The sequence below is a fragment of the Trichomonas vaginalis genome, chromosome VI, assembly GCF_026262505.1.
Source record: "Trichomonas vaginalis G3 chromosome VI, whole genome shotgun sequence".
In the NCBI taxonomy this organism is placed as follows: domain Eukaryota; phylum Parabasalia; order Trichomonadida; family Trichomonadidae; genus Trichomonas; species Trichomonas vaginalis.
This window is the reverse complement of record NC_067208.1, coordinates 4,934,525-4,959,126: the sequence shown is the minus strand read 5'-3', so window position 1 is coordinate 4,959,126 and position 24,602 is coordinate 4,934,525. Positions and strand designations below refer to the sequence as shown.

The 24,602-nt window shown below is 33.7% G+C and overlaps 17 protein-coding genes and 3 pseudogenes across 20 annotated transcripts, besides 2 other annotated features; 4 read left to right on the top strand and 16 right to left on the bottom strand.

Annotated features, from left to right (window-relative positions):
• Positions 1–564: 564 nt before the first annotated feature.
• Positions 565–601: a mobile genetic element.
• Positions 602–1,313: 712 nt separating this feature from the next.
• TVAGG3_0807630 (peripheral t cell tolerance induction) lies at positions 1,314–6,237 on the bottom strand (the record flags this gene model as incomplete). Its single annotated transcript, XM_001330453.1, has 1 exon — positions 1,379–6,232. The coding sequence occupies one exon, from the start codon at positions 6,230–6,232 to the stop codon at positions 1,379–1,381; it is 4,854 nt and encodes a 1,617-aa protein (XP_001330488.1).
• Positions 6,238–6,302: 65 nt separating this feature from the next.
• On the top strand, positions 6,303–6,729 carry TVAGG3_0807620 (Chibby family; the record flags this gene model as incomplete). The annotated part of the gene is made up of 1 exon (XM_001330454.1): positions 6,317–6,721. One exon carries the CDS (start codon positions 6,317–6,319, stop codon positions 6,719–6,721), a length of 405 nt encoding a protein of 134 aa, XP_001330489.1.
• A 1,068-nt stretch (positions 6,730–7,797) lies between these two features.
• TVAGG3_0807610 (uncharacterized protein) lies at positions 7,798–7,968 on the bottom strand (the record flags this gene model as incomplete). The annotated part of the gene is made up of 1 exon (XM_001330455.1): positions 7,798–7,968. One exon carries the CDS (start codon positions 7,966–7,968, stop codon positions 7,798–7,800), a length of 171 nt encoding a protein of 56 aa, XP_001330490.1.
• Positions 7,969–8,176: 208 nt separating this feature from the next.
• Positions 8,177–24,602: part of a mobile genetic element that runs on past the window's edge.
• Positions 8,360–8,680, bottom strand: TVAGG3_0807600 (uncharacterized protein; the record flags this gene model as incomplete). Its single annotated transcript, XM_001330456.1, has 1 exon — positions 8,360–8,680. The coding sequence occupies one exon, from the start codon at positions 8,678–8,680 to the stop codon at positions 8,360–8,362; it is 321 nt and encodes a 106-aa protein (XP_001330491.1).
• TVAGG3_0807590 (repellent protein 1 family) lies at positions 9,107–9,565 on the bottom strand (the record flags this gene model as incomplete). Its single annotated transcript, XM_051247593.1, has 1 exon — positions 9,107–9,565. The coding sequence occupies one exon, from the start codon at positions 9,563–9,565 to the stop codon at positions 9,107–9,109; it is 459 nt and encodes a 152-aa protein (XP_051083068.1).
• Positions 9,596–9,955, bottom strand: TVAGG3_0807580 (uncharacterized protein; the record flags this gene model as incomplete). Its single annotated transcript, XM_051247592.1, has 1 exon — positions 9,596–9,955. The coding sequence occupies one exon, from the start codon at positions 9,953–9,955 to the stop codon at positions 9,596–9,598; it is 360 nt and encodes a 119-aa protein (XP_051083067.1).
• TVAGG3_0807570 (uncharacterized protein) lies at positions 10,135–11,170 on the bottom strand (the record flags this gene model as incomplete). The annotated part of the gene is made up of 1 exon (XM_051247591.1): positions 10,135–11,170. A coding segment is annotated over one exon (1,036 nt), but the record flags the coding sequence as incomplete, so codon positions are not given.
• TVAGG3_0807560 (uncharacterized protein) lies at positions 11,198–11,632 on the bottom strand (the record flags this gene model as incomplete). The annotated part of the gene is made up of 1 exon (XM_051247590.1): positions 11,198–11,632. The coding sequence occupies one exon, from the start codon at positions 11,630–11,632 to the stop codon at positions 11,198–11,200; it is 435 nt and encodes a 144-aa protein (XP_051083065.1).
• TVAGG3_0807550 (uncharacterized protein) lies at positions 11,678–11,959 on the top strand (the record flags this gene model as incomplete). The annotated part of the gene is made up of 1 exon (XM_051247589.1): positions 11,678–11,959. The coding sequence occupies one exon, from the start codon at positions 11,678–11,680 to the stop codon at positions 11,957–11,959; it is 282 nt and encodes a 93-aa protein (XP_051083064.1).
• On the top strand, positions 11,984–12,841 carry TVAGG3_0807540 (uncharacterized protein; the record flags this gene model as incomplete). The annotated part of the gene is made up of 1 exon (XM_001293922.2): positions 11,984–12,841. The coding sequence occupies one exon, from the start codon at positions 11,984–11,986 to the stop codon at positions 12,839–12,841; it is 858 nt and encodes a 285-aa protein (XP_001293923.2).
• On the bottom strand, positions 12,951–13,226 carry TVAGG3_0807530 (organellar and viral DNA polymerase type B; the record flags this gene model as incomplete). The annotated part of the gene is made up of 1 exon (XM_001284173.2): positions 12,951–13,226. One exon carries the CDS (start codon positions 13,224–13,226, stop codon positions 12,951–12,953), a length of 276 nt encoding a protein of 91 aa, XP_001284174.2.
• TVAGG3_0807520 lies at positions 13,738–15,272 on the bottom strand (annotated as a pseudogene). The gene has a single exon. A coding segment is annotated over exon 1 (1,535 nt).
• On the bottom strand, positions 15,399–16,379 carry TVAGG3_0807510 (organellar and viral DNA polymerase type B; the record flags this gene model as incomplete). Its single annotated transcript, XM_051247588.1, has 1 exon — positions 15,399–16,379. A coding segment is annotated over one exon (981 nt), but the record flags the coding sequence as incomplete, so codon positions are not given.
• Positions 17,261–17,734, top strand: TVAGG3_0807500 (uncharacterized protein; the record flags this gene model as incomplete). The annotated part of the gene is made up of 1 exon (XM_051247587.1): positions 17,261–17,734. One exon carries the CDS (start codon positions 17,261–17,263, stop codon positions 17,732–17,734), a length of 474 nt encoding a protein of 157 aa, XP_051083062.1.
• On the bottom strand, positions 19,685–19,981 carry TVAGG3_0807490 (uncharacterized protein; the record flags this gene model as incomplete). The annotated part of the gene is made up of 1 exon (XM_051247586.1): positions 19,685–19,981. One exon carries the CDS (start codon positions 19,979–19,981, stop codon positions 19,685–19,687), a length of 297 nt encoding a protein of 98 aa, XP_051083061.1.
• On the bottom strand, positions 20,514–21,004 carry TVAGG3_0807480 (annotated as a pseudogene). Its single transcript has one exon. A coding segment is annotated over exon 1 (491 nt).
• TVAGG3_0807470 (organellar and viral DNA polymerase type B) lies at positions 21,160–21,451 on the bottom strand (the record flags this gene model as incomplete). Its single annotated transcript, XM_051247585.1, has 1 exon — positions 21,160–21,451. A coding segment is annotated over one exon (292 nt), but the record flags the coding sequence as incomplete, so codon positions are not given.
• Positions 22,074–22,484, bottom strand: TVAGG3_0807460 (organellar and viral DNA polymerase type B; the record flags this gene model as incomplete). Its single annotated transcript, XM_051247584.1, has 1 exon — positions 22,074–22,484. One exon carries the CDS (start codon positions 22,482–22,484, stop codon positions 22,074–22,076), a length of 411 nt encoding a protein of 136 aa, XP_051083059.1.
• On the bottom strand, positions 22,934–24,018 carry TVAGG3_0807450 (annotated as a pseudogene). The gene has a single exon. A coding segment is annotated over exon 1 (1,085 nt).
• Positions 24,079–24,477, bottom strand: TVAGG3_0807440 (phage tail repeat-like family; the record flags this gene model as incomplete). The annotated part of the gene is made up of 1 exon (XM_051247583.1): positions 24,079–24,477. One exon carries the CDS (start codon positions 24,475–24,477, stop codon positions 24,079–24,081), a length of 399 nt encoding a protein of 132 aa, XP_051083058.1.

Here is a 24,602-nt window from a genome sequence, read left to right as displayed (position 1 = left end):
TTTTATATATTTTTTTTGGATCAAAATCCATTTTAATAGAATTATATACTATTCATCTATTAGTAAACACTACCGTATATTATTTTTTAAGCTATCTTATTTTTTGAAGTTTTATTCAAATCTTTGGTCGCAAGAAGAATTGCATGATAAATAAAAACATTTAATCAAAGTCAATTTTATTTTTCATATTCAAATGGACTGAGTGTTAACATTTAACATTTTTTGCTAATTGTCGTCAAAAATTAGGCGTAAAGCAAAAATTGATATTTCATATGGTTTTATGATAGATAAGCATTTATTCCCACTCATTATATTCGTAAATTTTGAGGTTATATCCTTCGCTTTTAAGATCATTGAATTTGATTTTTATATAAAATAGTTATATATTAGAAAATAATATGAGTTTATGTGATATTATTTTTCAGAAGATTTCATTCTATATGCCTATGAAAAGTACTCTCAAAACTAACTTTTTCCTAATTATAATTAAATCTAGAATATTGTATTATGCTTAGTATTATTTCATTTTTCTCATTCAATTTAGAATTTACAAATGTCAAAAAATTGAGAGCTGTTACTTTTGATGAATTTCTGTTTATTACAATTCTCCAATGATTGTCTTACCCAAATGTTTTCAAATCAAGAATTAATCTCAGAGACATAAATGTGCTAAACGATTGGCGCAAACATCCATAGCAATAAACTGCTCAACGTATTCAATTGAGAAACAGTCAAGCATTCTGATTTTAAATTCAATAATTTTGAGATAAATTCAAAACTAGATAATATTGATGCATAAACCTAAATAATTCATATGAATGCACATCATATTGCATATCACTTCATCTTGTCTTTCCATTTCATTAGTTAATTCAGATTGAATATGGGATGTTCTAGAAATTATGAGCATCTCCATTTTAATTCTAAAAAGATGGTAATGCAGCTGAAATTTAACCATTTCTTAATTCGGCGCTTTTAGGATTTGTAGCACTCTATATGTGTATGTAAATAGAATTTATATATCTCATCCCAATATGGAGATGCTCACAGGTTCTGTGACACCCTATATATATATCCTCAATTCTGAAATATTGTAACTCTCAAAACTGGATGTTGTTCAAAAACAACCACCTAAAATGAGTCCTGGAAGCAGTGATTCTATTAATAGATGAGACACACATAGTACTATTATTCGCATATGTTTTGAAACAATGATTAATATATTTAAGTAAATAAAAATCAACATTTTTTTAAATGATATTTTTATCAAAAAATATAAATAAATCAAAGAAATATAAAAAATAAAACATACATTTTGTTCATATACGATAAAATATATAATCAAAAATAAACAATTCAAACAATAAAAAAAGGGGAATTACATGTTACTTCTATCTTGTAATTTGCTGACTCCATCAAAATAAACATCCAAAGCATTTGGCTTTGTAGGATTAGGTTTATTTGCCTCACTTTGTTGTGAACCTTGTATTGGTATTTGTGCAGGCAATATAACAGTAGGAGCCGTTTTTACAATAACAGGTGAAGTGATCGTGGTCTGAGGATTATTTTGGGGGACAAACTTTTGTATTTGAGGTTGCCACTGTTGAGTTTGTTGTTGTTTTTGAGAAATCATTTGTTGAATCAATTGTGGCTGCAACAAATTAGTTGTTTGTGTTGTTGGCTGTGGCGGATGAATTATTTGTGGTGTTTGAGGTGTTGTTATCGGTTGAGAAACAGGAATTTGTTGTTGTTGATTTTGTTGAGGATTTTGTTGTTGTTGTTGGAATTGATGAATCTTTTGTTGTTCAATTATCTTATCAATGTTTGATTTCCGACCTCTCTTTGCCTTCTTGTCTGTTATTTGTTGTATCAACAATGCGTGTTTTTCTTTTTCTTGTTCCAAGTTTTCTGGGGAATGCAAAATTTGTGGTGGCATCGAAATTGGCCTTGTTTGAATCATCTGAGGAGTTTGTGGCTTCATTAACTGTGCAGGAGGATAAATTATATTCTGAGGAGGAGTAACAACAATAGCAATTGGTTGTTGTGGTTGTGGCTGTCCATATAATGCAATTTGTGGCTGTGCAGAAATTTGTCTTAAAATTTGTTGTTGTTGCTGTCGAATTTGATCTCTTTGTTCTTTCTTCGCTTGAGAAATGATTGATCCTCTATGAGACAAAGCTGTTTGTATTGTTGATTGATTGTACTTGTAACTTGTCATCAAGTTCTGTACAATTTCATTTGGAAACGCTTTTGAATTTATCACGAAAACAAAGGCGTCATCAACAATTTCTTTTGGAATATGGAATTCTAACATCGCTTGATACAAAACATTTGGAGGAACTTTATATGTATTAATTAATTGTAACAAAGAATTAGAAGATATCTTTTCTTCTCTTATGATTTGTAACAAATATTCTGGTGGTAAACTTTCATCTTTAACAGCATTAAATATTGAATTGTTTTGTACTTTGTTTTCTCTGACCATTTGAAGAAATTGATCGACATTTATTTCCTTGTTTTTAAGTAAATCTTCTGGACGTGGAGGTTTTTGAATTGATATGATCTGTGTTTGGCAATTTGGTGGTAATTGGCTTGTAGAAGTAATTACTTGTGTTGGAGCTCCTGGTTTTGTATTCAATGGCGTATGTGGATGTGATTCAGGAATAGGTAAAACAACAGCTTGTCTTTGAGGAGAAGGAGATGATTTCATCGCGGATTTTTTGATCTGTTTCTTAATGTTTTTCTCAAATTCTTCATCCAAAAGTGGGCTGATTTTAATTGCTAATGTTTGAACTAAAGTAGCAATTCTCTTTTCAGCCATTGTTTTATTTGTAGCTGCTTGTTTGAGTTCATTATATTCTTCAACAGTTATTAATTGTTCGGGACCATTATGTGATTTATTTATTTGAACTTCTGGGATGTTTTTCGCATTATCAATTCCGAATTGACAAGCGAATTTAAACAGTTGCAAATCATTATCTAATGTCCATTTATCAGGTAATGTTCTTATAAACAAATCCTGTTTTTCTGTCTGATTCATCAACATGTAACTTCTGATAACATGCATTGCCAAAATGTCTGATTTCCTGTTCTCTATTTCAGCTCCTGTTATTTCAATGATGTTGTCAGATTTTGTCAAAGAATCAGGTAAAACTAAACTCAAATCATGTACATGGAATTTCATGATTTGTTCTTGTAAACTGTTGACAAAAGAAACAGCTTCTTCAGGAGTTTTCCTTATCAATCTACACAAAGAAACAATTTCATCGCCATCAATTTTTTGTGAGTCTTTTGTATAAGGAATTCCATAACTTGTCAACATCTCTAAAACTTTGTTTACTTCACGTTCATCCCATGCTGTTGATTTCGGATTTGTTCTGAAGAGTTCAACAGCGAAATCAAGGGATTTGTTACCAGTAAATATCCTGTTTTCACTTGGATAATGCGTGGCAAATGAATAAACATCGTTTGCCATGGCTGTCCTTAATGATTCGTAACGCGCGGCAATGAAAGATGTCGTGTTTATCACTTGTGAAAGTTGTTCTAATGTTGGCATCGAACTTTTTTCTGAACAAAAACGAATGGGAAATGTATCCGTCGAAATTCCTTCGTAAGCGGCAATGACTAACCTGTCATTGGCAATTTGGCAAGTTTTGGCAAAACTTCTGAAAACTTTTGACTCGGCCAAATTTTTCGTAATTATATCGGCGAGTTCGTATTGGCCGTAGTTCTTGATCCAGACGTTCTCCCAGGCATCGCGGGTTATTGGGATCTCTGGGAGGTTGTGGAGATTGGAAATATAACCTGCGAGTAATAAAACGTCGTAAGAATTGCATTCTGATAACATTAAAAGGAAAATGATCTTCAAATAGTGAAGAGCAACATCTGGATCTAATCCTACAGCCTTTGAGACCTTGCCCATCTCGAAAATTCCATATTTGCAGACATTATCTATCAAATTTCTGCAAGTTTTGATATTTCTGTTCGAACTTGTAGGAATTGAATCGGATGGTTTGAAATCGTTCTTCCAGAACTCTGTTTCCGGTGCCAAACCTTCAATTGGGTCTTCATTAAATTCTTTGAAGATTTGGTCCATCATATCTGGATAAACGACCTTGATAATCGTCTTTTCCGTGGACTTGGCAAGCGACCAGTTCGATGTCGTGGCCACTCCGTACCTCAAAATTTCTTCTGCATCTTCTTTCGGTAAATCCGGCATAATTAGCTCGTCTGTGTTCAGAATGTAACCGAACATTGCGGATTCTGCAGTTTCTGCGGTAATTAACCGCTTAACGGTCACATTCTTTTGACGAACAAAGAATTCTTGAATGTGGAGGTCAGTTTGGAAGTCCTCATCGAGGTCTAAGAAGACAAGAGTTGATATGTTGAGGCGATCTATAATTGGCGAATTGATATTTCGGGTCAATAATAATGCACCTGCTTTGAAATCAGTTGAATACGATTCCTCGGGCAGTGGTGAGTGCATGAATGAGGTTGGGATATTTTTATAGGTCAGATATTGCATAAGAAGACGTAAAATTGCAAATCCGTTTGCAAATATGCAACAAACTGTGTTATTTTGAGCGCATTCAGCTGCAATGGCTGCAACTTCCTTGAATTTGTTCGATGATTCGGCCATGAGCTTAATCATTTCGTCTTCTGTTAAATCTCTTCCCATTTTAATGATTTTCTTACGAACAATGATATCTTTGAGCTCGGGAACAAGGAAAGGATGTGAATAGGCTGTTTGCAGGAACATACATTGTACTTGATACTGATCATATAAACTCATATCGTAATTCTTCAAATTTTTATGGAGAAGTTCAGCAATACTATCACCAATAACATCAGGGACGAGGATGAGCTCTTCATGAGCCTTGAAAACTGGTCCAGAAAACGTATGAATATTACAATTTTGTTGATTGATGCTGAAATCGTCATCTTCTGAGTTAAAGAGGTATATCTTATGACCAGGAAGTCTTGTAACCCAAACAGGAATCTTAAATGCCGATGTTGTCTGATCACCGACGATAAATCCCCATTTTACCTTAGAAAAGTAGTTCATACCACGCTGTAATATATCATGAGTTACTATAAGTACGTCGCACTTGCAGCCGACTTTTCCAACGAATTCTTCTTGCGTAATTGTAGATCTCGCGGTTTTACTTTCAGGAAATTCACACCAATAAAGGTTCGTAGCGAATCGTATTGTTTCTACCCATGAATAAGGGTCGTCACATATAATAAGCGCTGGGTGGTTGCTGCTGTACTTAAATGCGGCTGTATTTAATAATGCGGCAACACTCATTGTTTTTCCAACTCCTTGAGGAATTCTGACAACTGCGGCCTTGTCCTCATGTAATGATTGAACAATGAAGTCGAAGATTTCGAGCTGTAAATCTGTTAATTTAATATTATGTAGAAAATCGATTGGTTGGATTTTTTCGGGGAATTTATCGAACGGTATGTCTTTTTCAGACTTTTTCGTCTTTCTCCAGTAGATTTCTAATAATCTTGGAAATTCGGAAGCATTTGGAGCGCAAAATAGGGAAGTAGCTTTACCATTGATGGATTCAACTGTTTCCCAGCTTGCTGCGTCCTCATCGAGTCCATTCCACTTTACATAATAAATAGTAGTTTTTTCTGTATTTTCTGATGAATCTTCCTCTTCAGTTTCATCAGGCTCGATCGAATAGACTGTAGGATTTGATGATAATCGATGAGTTATAATACGATCAACAAATAAAGGCGGAACTGATATAGGGGCTTGCATAGGCTCTAAAAACTTAGGTGACAAATTAGAAACCATGAGTCCGAAGTTTGCCGATTCGTTAAATTCTTTTAGCATTTTTTGATTTTCTTTTTTGCGATTCAATTCCTTGGAATTTGTGGTAACAGATCTTATGACCGAACTATCCTCTAAATTTAGAAGATATTCTGGATCATCAAGATTTGCAGTAACAGCAAAAATATCTTGAACTGAATAATTATCGACGTGGAAAGAATCACTGTCTTCGTTATCACTCGAAGAATTCGACTGACTTGAACTTGATGAGCTTTTAGAGCTTGAAGAGTTACTACTTCCTGAATCAGATTTTGATGAACTGCTTTCTTGATTCCTTTTCCTTTTAGCAGGGCTAACATTGCTTGAATCATCTGAACCATTAACTTCTTGAGCACTGGAATCATTGTATCCTGAACTATCAGTGCTTGAAGAAGCAGAATGACTCATTTTAGTTGATTCAAGCTTCTGGCGCCAATATCGTCACTTTTACAAAAAGTGACAAATTTACGTTAAATTTTACCAAAGATTTTAATGAATCCTCAGCAAATGTTGTCTCCTATAGGGAGATGGGAGGAGCAAAATAGAATCAGTAAGTTTTTCCATCCGACAAAACAAAATTTCGGCATAAATCGAAGGGCAGATGCGAACACCCCAATAGAAATCAATTTTGGACCAGTGCATTTACGATGGCAAGATGGATCTTGGACAAACTTAAATCTTCCAGAGCAGCCTTCGAATCCAAACCCAACACTACAGGAAATTTCTAAGATGCAAAGAGAAAATGCACAGTTACAAGTAGAATGTGAAATACTTCTTCATATGCTAACTGTTTCTGAAATGAAGAAAGTAAAATCACAAAATCGTCTCACTTCACTAAAGAATCAAATTGCTTCTATCCTTGAACAGATTGAGAAAGAAGAAGAAAACCAAGAATAACTCTCTTTCTATAATACTACTTAATCATATTTTTGTTTGTAATAAATATTTTTTTATATATGTTTGAAATATACTTCATGAATCATAAAACATAAATAAACATTTGAATGATCTCGGGTACCATTATTAATTTATGCAACTCTTAATCAAATGAAAAATCTGAAATGAAATATTATGGGAAAAAGCTCGTTGCTTTAACCTAGGATGCCTGAATGTTGGAATGCCTATTTTTAATCATATTGGGGAGAAGCTTCCTAAACTTTTTAATCCCATAAATATGGTCATTATCTGGAATAAAGAGTTAAGCGTCATATGTCACTTTTTGTACTAAGGAAACATCGACTTTATGCGTTATGACTTTTCGATGAGGAAACAAGTGTTCACGTATTATAAACTTCCTTATCCCAATAAACCGGCCCTAAACATAATTAATTTTAAGCATTATAATGGTCTCTTTTCTATGATAACCAAATCAATTTGGTTATCATAGAAAAGCACCAAAAACTGGAATAGGAATAGCCGCGTTAAAAAGGAATAGGCAATATGGAAACAAGGGTAGACTCAAACTCATACTCAAGGCAAGACTGATACAAGAATTACAACAAAATTTTACAAAATCTATTATTTATCTCAATTTAATGGCAGGTTTTAGTACCCGAAGAGTTTGCATTCTACTTTTTGCTCTTATTTTACAAAAATATTCTAAAAATTTGTAACTTCTTTTATAATATAATACTTTTTTTCAAATTTACTTTCCAAACGTTAATGTCTTGTTACGGCTATATCTTTGTACGGGGAAATAAAGAAATTTTATTATGCTATTATATTATTTTTTTTAAATCAATATCTAATCAATAGTAAGTTAGATTTTTTATTAAAAGAGCAAATAAAGATACGATCGAGCAATAGTTTATTTTAAATCTCAATATTATAAAATAAATGTTCAAAATTTTTAAGTAATAATACTAAATACTTAAATAAGTAAAAGCACACAAGAAAAATATTCACTAACTTAAGAAAAATCATATATTTAGAGAATTATCCCTTATAATAAGATTAAAAAAATTAAACTGTTTTCAATCTTCATCATCACCAGCTCCATAGAACTTGTGTTTGCGATAGATGACACATTTTGCAAGCCATTTGACACCACCAAGATATGACCACAAATCGCTGCCAACATCTCCACCTTGAAGACCTTTGATCAAACCATCAGGAACAATGTAAGTAATTTCATCGTCGAGCATGAACCAAACTCTTCCTTTGTTGACGAAGGCAACGAAATGACCTTGATGATAAGCAATAATGGAATGTATCTTAAATACATACGTTCCATCACTGAGTTGAGCTTTGTAGTTCTTCTTGATCTCAAATTTGTCAAAGAAGACATTTGGATCAGACCAATTCCTCTGAACGTCGACCCAGAGGAATGTTGAGATTTCATTGATATGAGAAAGTTAGTAAACATATCATGGGTACGGAGGCACTGCGCGCCTCCTTACCCATTATATGTGAATTTGACACTTTACAAAACCGTTAACGTATATTTTACAACACAAAACGATAACACTAACTTAACCTTAAATATTTACAAAGCCGCCAACCACTTCACCTCACTAATGTAAAAAATAAACGTTCTCACTTACAAAAGTATTGCAACTCCTCCCATTGCTGTGCTTCACACAACAGTTCATATTCTTCTGACTCACTTTCTTCTTCATATAGGTCAAAATCACTGTCAAAATAAATGTTAGTAAGTTTTGACAAAGCTAATGAAACACGTTTACCGTTTGTATCGTATGCTTGTATAAACTTTCCATTATGCTTGTAGTCATAAACGCTCAAACTAACTTTACCCTTTCTCCCTCGTATCTGATAGAATGTATTTTCACGAGGAACGAAGAACAAATTCTTGAACTCATGACCGTTGTAGTTTGTTATCTCAATAGTTTTCGTCATTTATATAAAAATAAAATAAAAAATAAAATAAAAAATAAACTTAAAAATTAATGATATCACCACCCTCACACGTATGAAAACATCCATTTAAATTTAGGGTAGAAGGGTAGATCTAACCTCATTTCTACCCTCATTTCTACCCTGTTGAATTCATTGCTTTATAACTCTTCTAACTTCTTCTTAAGTTCAGCAATGTTGTCCTCATGAAGTTTAATCTTTCTCAAAATTCCTTCTTTATCTAATGGTTGCTTTATCTTTCTAAACTGAACTCTACCATCCTTCATAGTATGAATGTAAAAACCTTCTGGAATAATTCCTGATTTAATGTATTCTACCAAAAACTTTTGTTTCATTGCTTCAGTGACTTTAGTCGTCATTTCAATCAAATAAAAATTATAATATTAAATAAAAATAACGTTATTTTTTTCAGTAAGGAAACGCAGGAGTTTTACGATTTATTTGAGGAGTAGGTTCTGGTTTAAATGTTGGAGTCGGTTTAGGAGTTGACTTTTGAACAGGAGTTTGTACTTCCATAGGTTCAGGAGTCATTGAAGGTTTTGCTTGTGAAGGCGTTGGTTTTGGCGAAGGTGTTGGAGTTTGTTTAACTTCAGCTACTTCAGTATTATTTACAACATTTGCTTTATTTCTTTTCAACATCATAACTGCTCCTGCTGTAGCTAGCAAACCTAGTGGGAGACCATATTTTATATAAGGACTTGACCAAATGCTATTTTTGACAGGAGCTGGTGGAACACCTAACCTTGGTGAGACTGCTCTTTGCCATTGTGCAGCTCGTAAGAAATATTCAATAGGTGCTCCATAATCGTTTGGTAAAGTTTGTTTCATAGATGGTGAAGGTTCACGAGAGCTTGATGAAGAACTCATTTATAAGCTTTAAAAATAAACGTTCATCCTTTATTCCTCACTGTCGTCAGTTGCTAAGTTATAGTCGTCAAGTCTTATTATTGGTATGCCTGACTGTCTTACTTGTATTGCAAAGCAACAATCCCTCATAAATCCAATAAGTGGCTTTGGTACATTTTCAGTTGCTAGTTCAATAGGTCCTTTAACAGACAATTTGTATGTTATTGGAGCAGTAGATGTTTGACCTTGCTGGAAGCAAAAGTCCACTTCTGTTGGAAAACCACATAAGAAATGTGTGTTGTCATAGCTATCCCATTTATGTTCCACACTACCATCATCCACCAATGACCTCATAACATCTTCATTAAATCCTATCATATCATTGTTTGTATTGCAAGCGTTCGCAACCATTTCATAAAATACAGGTCCATATGATTTTTCAGGTTCTGCAGGCATATTTCCATAAGCTCCCATGGAAAGCTGAAGATATTTAAACTTAGGGTTCTCAAAATTAACATAATAGTTGTCTTTCTTTCTAAATAGTGCCCAAATACTTTTAACATTAATAGGCGTATAAGCTGCTGTAAATGTTGCACTTGAACTATCTGTATTCTTTGAGAATGAACCGTCCATAGGAATCCAATCCATAACTTTAACAGGAAAACATAAAGCCTCGTTTGTATAATGTTCTACAAGTTCTGTATAAATGTTAGGGTCTAAAGAGAATGACTTTGGATGAATGAAACATTCATTAAAATCCATCTTTGTTCGAAATAGTTGCTGGGTTACAGTTGTAATAGTAACTGTTCCACTAGCTTCTACTGCCTTCGTTATCAAAGTGAATGGTTCATTCCATGGAACAAATTTATTTGTCGGTGGATTTGAATCTGAAGCAAATGCAACTTTAAGAGTTGGATTGAAAGCAATGATATCATTTACAGATATAGATGTGCATTGTAAGGCGTCGCTACTGAACTTTACTTTAAGCTGAATGTTTCCTGCAAAAGCTGGAATAAATCGAATAGCTTCTAATGGAAGGAATCTTCTAACAGGAATTCTTAAACGAAGCTTAAAATCAAATGATTTTCCTGCTGTAATTGGACCACTAACAATTTGTCCTGTTCTGCATGTTCCCGAATGACTCCATACATCTTCATGTCGAGTCTTTGAGAAAACATCTACTTTCTTTATTTGTTCGGTAGTTTGTGAGTTTGAAGTTATATATGCTTCTTCTCTTGCGTTGTCTTGAGAATATACGATACGACCATTTGCAAGGATTTGATATCCAGCAACTGCATAGAAAGCGTCATCGAAACCAATCCAAAATCCTGGTGGGTTTGTTTTATTGGAACCTGAACCAATTTCTTTATCTACAATAAATTGACCTTCCATTTTATACGTAATGAATGTATTGTAAAGGTCCAACATATTTTCACCAGGAGGTGAGAGATTGAATGTTACCCATGTGTTATCTTTAGCAGTTCCAGGTTGTGATGGAATTTTTGCGTCAGAATATTTTCTATTAGTGTCACCAATTTGAACTGCATTGTCTATGATATCGAAATATGAGCGAATCTGATGAATATGCTCTGCTGGAGTAAATTCGTTTAACTGTTCGTTCTGCATGTATTTACTTCGGATAAAAATATCTATTTACTTCATTATTCTCACTCTTCTTCTTGGCATTCGTGGTGGAAGTTGTTTCTTGACATTTTCAATGAACTGTACATTCTCTTTTGTCTCAACTTCTTTCACTGGCGGGTCAGGATTCTTTGACTCGGTTTGTTTTTCAATGAAATTCACGAACTTTGCAATAAGCTCTTGGTTCGTTATTGAAAGTACATCTGGCTTCTTTTCTTCTGGTTCTATTGACTTTTCAGTTTGAACAGAAGGTTTTATATGGGCTTCGTGGACTTCACCCTTGCCATGCACCTTAATGTTGTCGCTTTCTGCATTCGCTAATGGAACCTTTCTTTTTCTTACGTATATTTTACCATCTTTACTCTGACTTACGTAATAGAAAGGATGTTGTATTCCTCTTGCGTCATTTAATATAATAGACTCTCGCTCTGATTTTGACAAGCTCATTTTACATCGGTTAAAGTTTTAATTTTGTTTTTTATCTGCAGTCAAATGACTCAGACAAGCCCTACGGACAAGACCCAAGGGGTCATAGATGTTGAAGCATTGAAGAAAGAAATTCGTGAGCAAATTTTATCCGAACTGAAGGAACAAAAACAAGAACAAAAGCCAGAGAGACCAAAGAGAAAACTTAGTGAAAAACAACTTGCTGCATTAGCTGCTGGAAGACAAAAGAACCCACGTTTGCTGGCGAAGAAAGCTAGAGAAGAAGCTGAAGCAAAAGCTAAAGAAGCTGAAGCAAAAGCTAAAGAAGCTGAAGCAAAGAAAGAGTAAATGGTTTATTTTTATCCGAATTAAATGTATAGACAAATACCTTTATCTGTTGCGTTCAGTAGTGAAAACCCTGACGTCAAAATAAAGGGGAACAGAGTAACGTTTAAGTTTCCAACAGACTGGATTGTGAACATAAATGAAGAGAAGTACATTGGCATAACATCTATGTATATAACACGTGCTTTCAGAAAGGTTGACTTTATACTTCAAGTCGAGATAGAAAATGACGAACAGTCTTTAAGCGCCCAAAACATTCACATATACAAATACTTTAAAGACGATACAACATTGTTGCAATGTATGATTTCATTTAATGAGATGTTCGAGAAAAAGTTCAACATTGAAGTACAAACTTTACAGCCTTTACGTGAGTTTCTTGCACAACTGAAAGAAGAAGGTAGTCAGCCACAACTTATAGACTTTCATTATGAATTTAATGAAAATGAAGATGGAACTCATGACTGTCAGTTTGTTATATATTCACCATTCAATGAAGTAGCTAAAGAGAAAGAAAATCCATTACGTATAAGGTTTCAAATCTCTGAACCCAATGAAGACTTCAAGAATGTTTTCAATTATGATGCAATGCTTCCGAGGAAAAATGAATTTTCAAAGATTGTAACACCTGGCATTTGGGATAGAAAGCAAGCTATATTATATTCAAACTTAAGTAAGGGAGTTGAAAATGAGTTCATTGGTCATACAAGAACTTCACCACTTCCTAACCCTAAATACTATAAATTAACTGGCTTCAATCGTGAGTTTTGGATAGACATGTTCTCCACTCATGACCATAACTGCCCAGTGTTCTTACCTCCAGACCATAAGGACTGTCTCTACATCGAAGCACAACTCTTAAACTCTACAATTGCTGTATTGTAAAATCTACGCTAGTTTTATTTTTATCACGAATGACCTCATTTCTGACAAAAATAAATGACCTCATTCATGACCTCATTCATGACCTCATTGCTGACAAAAATAAATGACCTCAGAACTTCAACTTACGAATAAAGCTTGTTTTAGTCGTTATTGAGAAGTTAAACTTTTCAGCAAAGCAAGGACTAGAAGACTTACATAAGTCAAATCCAATCTCTTGACCATCATGAAGTGCTTTGTAAAGTTTCATTAAACTGAACTCAGAGTCTTTGTCATATGTTCCAACAGGTATGTGAATGTTCTTATCTTCATTGTAATAGCATTGTATAGCTTCAGGAAACATTTCATTAGCGGTTAAAGCAATAACATCTTGCTTCACGCCTTTCATTCTGCAGTGAAATGCAACTTCATTTAAATCATTCGTGAGTAAGTCTATGTAAGTCTTCTTTCCACAAAATATTGACTTGTATGCTAAACTTTGTTTCCAGGTGTTATTTCTGCGAAGTCACTATGAAACTGACCAAGGTTTTTACCAATGAGAACTCTTCCATAACGTTTCTCAAACTCTTCAGCTAAACGATGGATATCTTCATTGTAGAGATGCATACTGTCGGTATCGCTATAAAAGATGTCCATTCCTAAGTCTTCAGCAGTACAGAATACTTCACACATTATTCTCTTCGACATTGATAGAATATTTACACCAGTGGACAGAAGTTAAAGTGTCTGCAAATGCTTTTCGTTAGCTTGAAAATAGTTTTATCTGAACCATCCAATCCTTCGAACTTCACTATATGGTTGTAGTTTCTGATGGCATATCTTATAGCATCTTTGTCATTTACTATGGTTATTTTTGACTCAATAGGAGATAGAATAGTTTTGCCATAAATACTGTTCAGAATGAGCTTTATATTTTCTTGCAAAGGATTTCCTTCTTTCTTATACTTTAACCTTAACTCAAACAACTTCTTTACTTCATCTCTTATTCTAATATCTCTGTTTCCATCGTAATAGTATCCTTGCAACACTTCACATTTGACACCTTGATATTTTATGAGGTCTTGTAATGTTATATGGTCAACATACATTAAACAGCAAGTGTTTGAACTTCTGGGAACGTTAAGTTCTGGATTTAGTTCAGGGTCACAAACTATTAAAGGAAAGTGTCTATGTATTCCAATCTCTGTTATCTTAATGAGAACAAAGAAGCCAGATATAAACTTTTCACCAATGGGTTCCTTTTGGTCGTCATCGAATAAATGTCTCATGAGATACTCTGTGCTTAGCATCTCATCCTTCATAACCTTTGGAATTCCTTCTAAAGTATAAAGTCTTGCTATAGCTGATGGATATAATGAAACAGCGTCGAAGTCAGCAATGAGTTTCTTTTCGCTCTTTTGTTTCATGTTATCTGACAACATACATCTTCCACCTTGAATACAGCGTGAAATAAATTCTCTTGGTTTATTTGAGAGGTCATAAAGATTTCCATTCGGGAAGTATACTCTGTTCTCAAACAATTTGTTAGCAATAGAACAAATACTAACGTAGTCATAAACGTTTAAATCAAATTCTTTCAATAAGTCATTGCGGAACTTTACAAAACCTTCTCTTAAAATTCTTACATCTTGTTTGCAGTAAAACGTGCTATATTTTTCTAAGTCGAAATGGTTTTCATCTATTCTGCAACCTTTGATGGAATCTATGTTCTTCATGAATGTATCCGCATCCCTGATAAACTTACACGCTTCAGAAATGACACCAGTTCTGTTGTCATTTGCTAACAAAGTACTGCTGTAGTAGTTATATGGAAATACTTCTTTCGGTCCTGTTTGTAAGTTAAACATAGCAGGAAATAGTTTAAGCTTCTTATTTATAACACTGTAAGAGTCTTTTATAATAATTGCCCTTCCTTTATATAAGCCAGTTATTTGCATTGTTCGTGAACCTTTAATGATGGGAGTTCCTTTCACTTCTGTCATGTGTCTTAAGATGAAGTTTATATCATAACTGAGGTTATGGAAATATATTAAACTCTTGTCAGGAAGTCGTTCCAAAAATTCTGTTGCACAGTTCTGACCCCAAATGCTTTCACTCACTGAACCATCTTCACTGTCGTAACAGATGTTAAAAGCTTTATGAAAGCCATCGGTACTGCACTCAAAGTCAGCAAAGAAAACGTGCTCAGGAATGAACTTGCACTTATTTTTATTTACTTCTTTTGACTCTGCTTTCTTCTTCAGTTGTACACAATACTTTGGAGCATATGTCAAATCTTTAAATGGTGCAAGGTTCTGTTTATATAAGTCAGTCGTATATGTGAAAAGTTCTCCATAAGAAATAGGTTCGAAATATTTGCACTCCCACAATGTTTTCATAACATCCCATAGCGGTGTAGTTCTATCCATGCGAACAATGTATTTACCATTCTCATTGTATATATTTTCATCTGTTTCTCAATGTTCATTCCACCACACTCCTTCAAGATTTCTATATAGTTGCGAATGAAATATGTTGTCATTGGTAATCTTTCGTTTAGCATGTAGTGGTCTTCAACAAGAAGTAAGTCAATAGTTCGAACAGTTTCACATTCTTTTGGTATGTATCTCTTTATTTCATTATGTCTTGAGTCATTGAAATAACCAATGGTAACATTAAATGCTATACTTGTTGCGTCAGAAATTTCTTGTACTTTACTTTGAGGAAAGTCTCTAACACGAATGACTTCTCTCATGTGGTCAATAGTTTCTTCATCTACTCCAGCTTGAATGCAAGCATAAACGAAACAATTGTCTTCTGTCATAAGTGTTGCAGTTCTTTTGTTCAGTTCATTGAAGATTTGGTAGCGTTCAAGATTTATAGGTAATGTGCAAAGATACTTCCAGAACTGACCGCTTCTCTTCTTATAAAACTTCTTTTCACCATTATCTTTCCAAAAGCTTTCTATAAGTGCTGGCTTTCCTGTTTGCTTAAGAGCTTCCAAAATGGCTTTCTGGTCATTTGTCAGTGTGCTTTCATCTCTATATGGTCTCTTTTTTGGTTTGCCTTTCTTTACATCTGACATCGTTAAGCCTTCATATTCTGTTAAATCATACATCTTTATTTCAGTAAGATTCTTTATGTTTGTCAAGAAGAAGTCATAGTGCATTTCAACAATACCTGCAGCATTTGCTTCTATCTCTGATATAAAGTTCTCCTTCAAGAGCTGATGTAGTAATGTTCCAATATTATTGAGGTTTAACGTAGAACATTCATACTTTCCACCAAGTTTATAACATACCATCCATCTTTGTTGGGAGTTTATTTTAATCTTCTCTAAGAGTCTCATGAAAACCTTACCGAAATGTTTGTGTAAGTAGTCTCTGTTTGGTTCATCTAAAGCTTCGATGTTAAAGTCAATGAGTCTATTGCCTGACTTCACATTTCTCTTCCTATTCTCTTCATCTTTCTTTAACCATCTCTCACCTTCTTTTGGTTTGTCGTCAATGGAACGAATGACATCGTTAGCTTTGCGAACTTGTTCTATAGCACTTTTAAACATCTCTCTTCTCTGTTGTTTCAGTGTGTCGTCTCTTCTTCTTGTTTCACCAACGTTTGAGTTCGTAAGTTCAAACATCTCTTGACGAACATCATGAGAAAGAGCTTTACGAGTATGACCAACGTTTGCATTTGTTATGTCAAACATCTCACGCCTTACTTCATGAGGTATTGAACGTCTATGATATAAGTCAATAGCAACGTCATTTAAAGGAAATGCTCTTGCATGGACTTCGTCCTCGCCGCGTTGCGGCTTTATGAACTCATGAATTCTATCATAACTTATAGCACCATTGTAGTCATTGAGGATGTCAGCGAGTGCTTTTTTGTTTGTCGCGTAATGTTTTGCTACTTCTATGTTAGCTTCTGTTAGAAGTTGTTTTATTTCCGAGTGTTCTAACTTAGACAACTTCCGATACATCTTTAGTAGGAAATAAAAAAAATATTTTTCGAAAAAATAAACTTAGAAAAATTATTTCTTTCTATATTTGCCATTCCGAACTTCGAAAAGATGTTTTATATCAGCATAGAATTTTTCTCTAGAGCTTGGTCTTATGTCGTTTTCATGACAATATTTTCTATATTCTTCATATAAAGCCTTTTTTTCATACATTTCATAAGGACAATCTAACCAGAATAGCGCATATCCATTTTCGTTATCTAAGTCTCTATATGTTTCTTCTGTTTGTAGAATTTTGCCTTCACTATTTAGTTCTATGTCTATATATTGTGGCTTAAAAAGATGTGGGCAAGAAGGGTCTGGCGCTATGTAAACAGTTAATTTTTCTGTCATCTTTTCTATCGGATAAAAAATATTTTTTTTGAAAAAATTAGATTAGATTTTTTTTAAGTTATTTTTCAAAATAATTTAATATTTTTATTATAATGAAACACATGCAAGATTGCAAGTTCTTTTCATACAATGCTCTCGCTACTGCCATCAAGAATGAGTTCAATGGTGCTTCAAACGTTAATGTTATCTTTAACAAGAAGTTTGTGAAAGAATCTAAGTTTGGTCAGTATGTCAGACCATTAGCTATCGTCATTGACCGCAAACGTTATACTTCACAAGAGTTAGCAGTAGTTTTGAAACAAAAGAGTTTCTTCGTCAATGTCAAAGATACACACTATACTGTTATAAAGAACTCTAACGTTGACTTCTTCAGTATTGCTTTAAATCTTTCCGAACAGAAAGAATATAAGAAAGGTGAAACAAATGTGAAATATTATCCTTCATCTCTGAAGACAATAACGAACAAAGATGTTATACAGAAATTCTTACCAAAGGTTGAAGAAGCTTCTATTGACATTGACGAAGGAAGTGAAATGGTTGAAGAAATAGACCCTGAAGCTATTTAAGCAAAAATATATTTTTGTTTATTCTTCATATCGATATTTTACAACAATTCCCCAATGTATAAACTTTTCATACGCTTTTTCATAAGCTTTATATACCTTCAGAAATTTTGCATAATCTTTAGAAGCATTTAGATATTGTTTAAATGCTTTATATACCTTCAGAAATTTTGCATAATCTTTTACATGTTGTTCGTTCTCTTCTTCTGTCATGAGTTCCGAATATTCTAAATTCATGTTCTTTCATATGAGATAAAATTTTATAAAAAAATAAAATTAGCTTAGATTTTTTTATTCTTCCTCTTTGAAGTTATCGAAATATTCTGTTATTTTTTCCTTCAGTAATGTTAAGTCTTCTTTGAATGTAACTATTGTGCAACCTTTGATGTCATAGTGTGTTTGAGGAAGAGTATTTTTGACAATTTCCTTTATTTGCTCATTCGGTGTCATTGAAATCGGTAAGTTTTCACGATAGAACCAGTTTCTGTCAGATTTGTAAATCTTAGCAAGGTCGTAAAAGCTTTTGTTGTTTCTTCTGACTAAATGCAACATAACCATATCTCTATCTTCTTCTTTCTCCAACTCTTCAGCGTAAATCATATACTTATAACTCTTTTCCTTTCCTTTTGGTACTGAACGTGGTATTCTTTTCTGTATGCTTTTGTCTTTGGATTCAATGACTTCATCTTTTGCTTGAAGTTTCTTTTCCATCTCTCCACGTTCTGCTTTATATAGTTCATCTAACTTCATGAAAATATAACAAGCATAACGAGGTGAAGCCCACATTGCTACAGCATTTACAAGAAGTCTATGTACATAATAACCTTTCAAACCAGGAGCCAAATTCTTGCGATTTTCGTACGGAATCTCTTCTCTCGGTTTTCCGAGGGAAGCAATCATATGAGGAAATTCTTCTAAAAGTTCTTTTGTCTGTTGGTTTTCAAACCAATGATAGGCTTGCTTTGTAGAACAAAGAGCATTCATTATACTTTGCATTTGGTACATGTCATCTTTGACCGAACGAATGAGTCTCAATTGTTTGTTATACTGTATGTACTCGTATTCTTCATTAATGGCTTCATGAACGATAGCAGTTGTTGTGTTCTCTGATGTTGTCATTACTGTCTTTACATACAAGATAAAAAAATAAATAAAAATAAAACTAACTTTATTTTTCTGTGTTAAAGAAATGTTAAAAATTCATGGTTACATATGTGAAAAGAAGTCACGAACAAATGAAGGTCATAAAATTCAGCACATAATTCTGAATTGAATGGTGTGTCATACATGTCAAACCGTCAAGAATTGAAGGAGATACGAGGCTATAAAGATTTTGGATATTTTCTGACACACACCCTGAGGGAAAAGTGACAAAACACGACGATAGAAAAAGTGGCAAAATTGAGAGAAAGTTGTTCCCCGACCAAAATGCAATCATGTTGAAAAAGTGACATTTGTAAAGTTGGACGATAGGATTTCCTGAAAAAGTGCAAGACTTGTCTTGAATCAGGACAAGATTTGTCTTGAAAAAATACAAGATTTGTCTTGAAAAAATACAAGACTTGTCTTGAATCAGGACAATTGTTCTCAAATTTGAGAACTTTACAAGAAAAACTGACTAAAAAGTGCAAGTCTTGTTCTGAATCAGGACAAGATTTGTCTTGAAAAAATACAAGACTTGTTCTGAAAAAATACAAGACTTGTCTTGAATCAGGACAGAACTTTACAAAATGTAAACTTTACATAACCGTTTCTATCGTACATGATATTTAGTTGACATTGTAAACTATCTTCATGTAAAGTATGGCGGTTTGAAACCGTCGGGAACCTTCACTTTTTTGACGAACTTTCCGCAGCAATTTTTAAAATTTGTGAAAACTCAACGGTTTGACACGTGTCAATGTCATTTTACTCAGAATTTTGTGCTGAATTCAGCAAAAATAATGAGTTCATTTACTCACAATATTTTTGTACAAAACGACCCCAAACTTTTAACTTCTTTTCTGCAGCTTCTAATGCTATCTTAGCGAGTTCATATTCTCTAAATTCTCTCTTTAAATCTTCTTGTTCCCATTGGTCTAGTTCGTATGGAGAATCTCTATAACCATAACATATCTCACGTTCATGTTCTAATTGTTTTTCGCACATTTTTCCAACTTCTTGTTCGAACAAAGGTTTAGCATTCTCTACTGTATCTTCGAGTTCTTCTTCATCTAACTTCTCATGAACTTTCTTGTCTATGGAGTCCATAATTTTTCCAACTGCTATGCAATATTTTGGAGAAGCCCACATTGCTATATAGTTTATAAGTCTTGGGTCTACATACGTTCCTCTAACCTGTTTGATTTCATCAGGAATTCCTGCATGAATTTTGTATAAAAAGCAACGCCGGAATTCAGACGGTTGCTATATTCTTCACAAAATGCCTTATAATACTCTTCCCAGGACTTATTTTCCAACAACTTTCTAAAGTCTTTCCTAAACTGCTGACACATATTTGTTGCATTTATATAACCATCCTTGTCTCTACGTAAGACTTCAATACCGTTATAAGTGCCTTTTGTGAATGTTTCGCCATTAGATTTGTTAGTGAATGTTTTTGCTTCGACTGACATTTCTGTTCTTACATACAAGATAAAAAGTTAGAAAAAAATAAAACTAACTTTATTTTTTTCTATCTTAAGGAAATTCATTATTTTTGTGTTGAATTCAGCAAAAATATATTTTAGGGTAGATGGTTAGATCTAACCTCATTTCTACCCTCATTTCTACCCCAGTTATTTTATAAACATTTTACATGATATACGTTATGAATTCGTGAGATTCTAAACAGTTTTGTAGCTTCTATTTCTTCTTTTAGTACATCGAATGTTTTAACAATGCCGAAGGTTTCTTTATACTTCTTCTTGACGTCAGATAATAGGAAATCGTCAGCAGTTGGATAGTTTTTGTTCAGAAATGCTAACATGTCCATTTTATCTTCTGCTGGTTTCTCTACTTCTTTCTTTAAGTCAGCATAGTCGTTTCTCATACGTTTATCTCTTTGACGGAGTAGTTATATTTCCTCATTGCTGCTTTACATTTAGAACATTGTGGATTCATTTTTGCGTTATACATTGAAATTTGACCTGCTAGAACAACTAAGGCGTCAATGGTTTTCTTTAACTCAAAAGCAGTTGGTTTTATCTGTTCATTCCATACCTTACCTCTTCTATCTTTATCTCTTATCTGCCATACACATTCTGCAACTAATGAAACAAAGTTGTCGTATGTCTTAAATTCTTCGGATTTATATATGTCAGAGATGTTCTTATATACCATGTCGCAATCTTTGTCCATAACTTTATGGTTGCAATGATATCCTAGAAACTCATAATTTACTTTACGTATGAACTTCTTTATTTCTACTGAGTCAGTTGGTTTCACTTCTATTTCATCGAATTCATGAATAGTGAGCTTTTGTTGTTGGATTTCAGGCAATTTGGGTAAATGGTCAATAATGTCCTGCATGTCATAAAGATATTCTTCATTTTCTTCATCCTGTGCGGTACAGTCTAAATTACTTGTTAAAAGTTCTTGCTTTATCTTCTGGATTTTTGTTTCAAAAGTATATGAAGAAGGAATAAAGCTTTTCATCTCTACTAACATAGATGTTGGATTCATGACTAACGAATTTGGTGCTGTTGTTTGAATTGTTGTTGTGCCGATTGTTGAAATCATATCTTTTATACAAAATAAAAAAATAAATAAAAATAAAACTAACTTTATTTTTTTCATCTTAAGGAAATTCATGAAAATTCAAGACCCTTTGGGTCTCGCCGCTTAGCGGCTGAGGGTAGAAATGAGGGTAGAAATGAGGGTAGAAATGAGGTTAGAAATGAGGTTAGAAATGAGGTTAGATCTAACCATCTACCCTAAAATATATTTTTGGGTCCTTTACACTCATTACGAAGAAGTCTTGACAAAACATTTACGAAGAAGTCATGACAAATTCAAGAGGGTAGAAATGAGGGTAGAAAACGTGTTAGATCTAACCATCTACCCGACATTCTCGTCAAATACAAAAAAATGAAGAATAACTTTCACTTTTTCATTATATAACTGTTATTTTTGACGAAGTGAACATTAACACTTCGTCAAAAAAATCCCTGAAATCATATCTTTTATACAAAAAAATGAAGAATAACTTTCACTTTTTCATTATATAACTGTTATTTTTGACGAAGTGAACATTAACACTTCGTCAAAAAAATCCCTGAAATCATATCTTTTATACAAAAAAATACAAAAAAGGACACTAACTTTATTTTCTGACTTTCACAAAAGACCAAAAATAAACGCTTTACATGTATTTTTCAGCAACTTCGTCAAATAATTTTATAGCTTTATCTATCTCATCTACTTCAAACGTTTCTTTACCTTTCGTGGGAGCACCATACATTTTCTCAAACTTTTCAAGTAGTTCTGTTTCTGCAGCTCTCATATCATTAACGAACACAACCTTGACTCTATTGACTGTAGAGTCATATCTTAGAGTTATATTATATGTCCTTCCTATCTTATATCTCTTTGTATTGAAGTCCTTCGGTTTCTGAACGATGTAAAGTAAGCCTTCACTGCAACGTTCCGTATCGAATGAACCATATGTTATGAAGTTATATCCAACAACTGGGTCTAACCATAACAAAACTATTGGTATAAGACTTTTGTCTATAAGATATGCTCTTGTTCCATGAAATGCTACTGATATCATAAGCTCAGGATTTCTTGTCAAAATTTTCTGAGTAGAAGCAATTCTAACCCAGTCCTTCGGTTTCTTTCCAGATGGAGATATAATGTCTGACAAAGAATATTTGTTGTATTTCTTTGAGTATCTTACGTTTAAATCACCTATTCTAACCAATTTGGTGTCATTGTCTATCTTTTTAACTGTTTCAAACTCAATGTTTGTCATATATGTTCTTACATACAAAATAAAAAAATAAATAAAAATAAAACTAACTTTATTTTTTCTGTCTTAAGGAAATTCATGACAAATTCAAGAGGGTAGAAATGAGGTTAGATCTAACCATCTACCCTAAACATTATTTTTGGTCATGGACTTCGTCCTCGCCGCTTTGCGTCTTTATGTTAAAATAAATGGTACCATTAATAATACATGACTGTTCTCATTCATGTCTGATTTACATCTAATGAAAAAGTTTAGAAGAATTTTCTTATTCTTTCTGGCATATTTTTTGTCTTTCCAGTACTCCCGCTCTAATGGTCCCAGATGTGTTGGCTTTGACTCTCTCAAGTTCTTAGATGGTATAACATCTTCAACACCTCCTTCATATCTTACTTTATAAGTGTCATCGTTTGTGTTATAGCCAAGTATTTCAATAACCACTCCTCGCTTTGCTTCGTCAATGGTTTCAGCAAGTTTGCCATTACTACTTTCGACTAATTTATGACGAGGGTAAAACGCTATGGAGTCGTCAGCAGCTTTTATAAGATATCCATTACCTTGCGTAGAGTCTACGATATAATAGTTTCTACTTAACCTTAAACGTTTCTTTGTCAACGGTTTGTCGTCAAGAACTACACGAACTTTTGTACCAGGAATGAAGGTAAATTGTGTTGATTTCTGATATTTTGTGTTTGACTTCGTTTCTTTTGTATATACTTTTCTTCTTGTTGTTGTGTCATTGAATTTGGTGTATGTCCTGTTGTAGAATGTGTTGAGGAATTATATACTTCGAGAAAATGTTTCATTGTTTCTTCGGTAAAGTCTCGCTCTTGGTTTAAATCTCTGAGCGTTCTTATGAAGCGGTTAATGATGCCGAGTATGTTATGGTTATGGTCTTCAGTAGTGTAGTGAGTTATGTTATGCTTAATGAGAAATTCTGTGATTTCGTTGCTGAGGTATGCACTGTCTTGGTCTGATGTTAAAGTACTTGGGCTATGTTCTGCTACAAACTTTTGTAAAACTCTTAACACTTCACGAGTTCCTTTATTTTTCATTATATACGCAAAAGCTTTACGAGTGTTAACATTAATGAAGATGAGGAATGGTTTATGTCCTCCTTTTTGCTTTGAACGAGAGTGTCAAATTGGTATGCGTCAGGAGTGTTGGAGTAAATTGGTAAAAAGTAGTCGTAAGGGTTTATTTTTGTTTGATGTACAACATTTTTGTCAAAGAACCTTTTCACTTCAGCTCTGTTAGTAAATCCCCAACTCTTTGCAGCTTCATTGAATTTCTTAAATGACCTCCATGGATGTTGTTCGAATACTTCTTTCAAGCTCATTTATGTAAAGTTAAAGATTTTATTCAAGACGGTAAGTCCGCAAAGCAGGCTCAAGCGCGTTCATTGAACGCAGTACCATGCGAATACAGTCACAAATGGTGGCATATAATCTGCACCCGAGCCTGTTGGATTTGTTGTGAAAGTATGGACATGATTTCCTGCGGTTCCACAGAAAATACCTGCGCTTGAATCTACTGGGTCACTTGAAATATCATATCTATGCATTCCCTGTCTATCCGAACCTGCTGCAAGATTTGTATAACCTCTTTTTGTTATTGAATGTGAATGATTTCCTGTTGTGTTTGTAGTTCCTGTATGAGTGTGCGGTGGAAGGTTTGCTTCTTTAATTTTCTTCGAACCTCCTGTTTGCTTTGAAGAGTTAGCACAGTATAAGAATTTATCTACAATCTGCTTCCACGTACCAAAACCTAAAACACTTGCTGGATTTGTTGAGTTCATTGACGTATAAATAGAGCCTATAGGATATAATGTTTCAAGAATCTGAGTCTTTAATGTTTGAAGCTCTGTTTTGTCTGCTTTCTTGTCTAACATTGCGGGTAGTTCATGTGCTTCAAAGTTTCTGG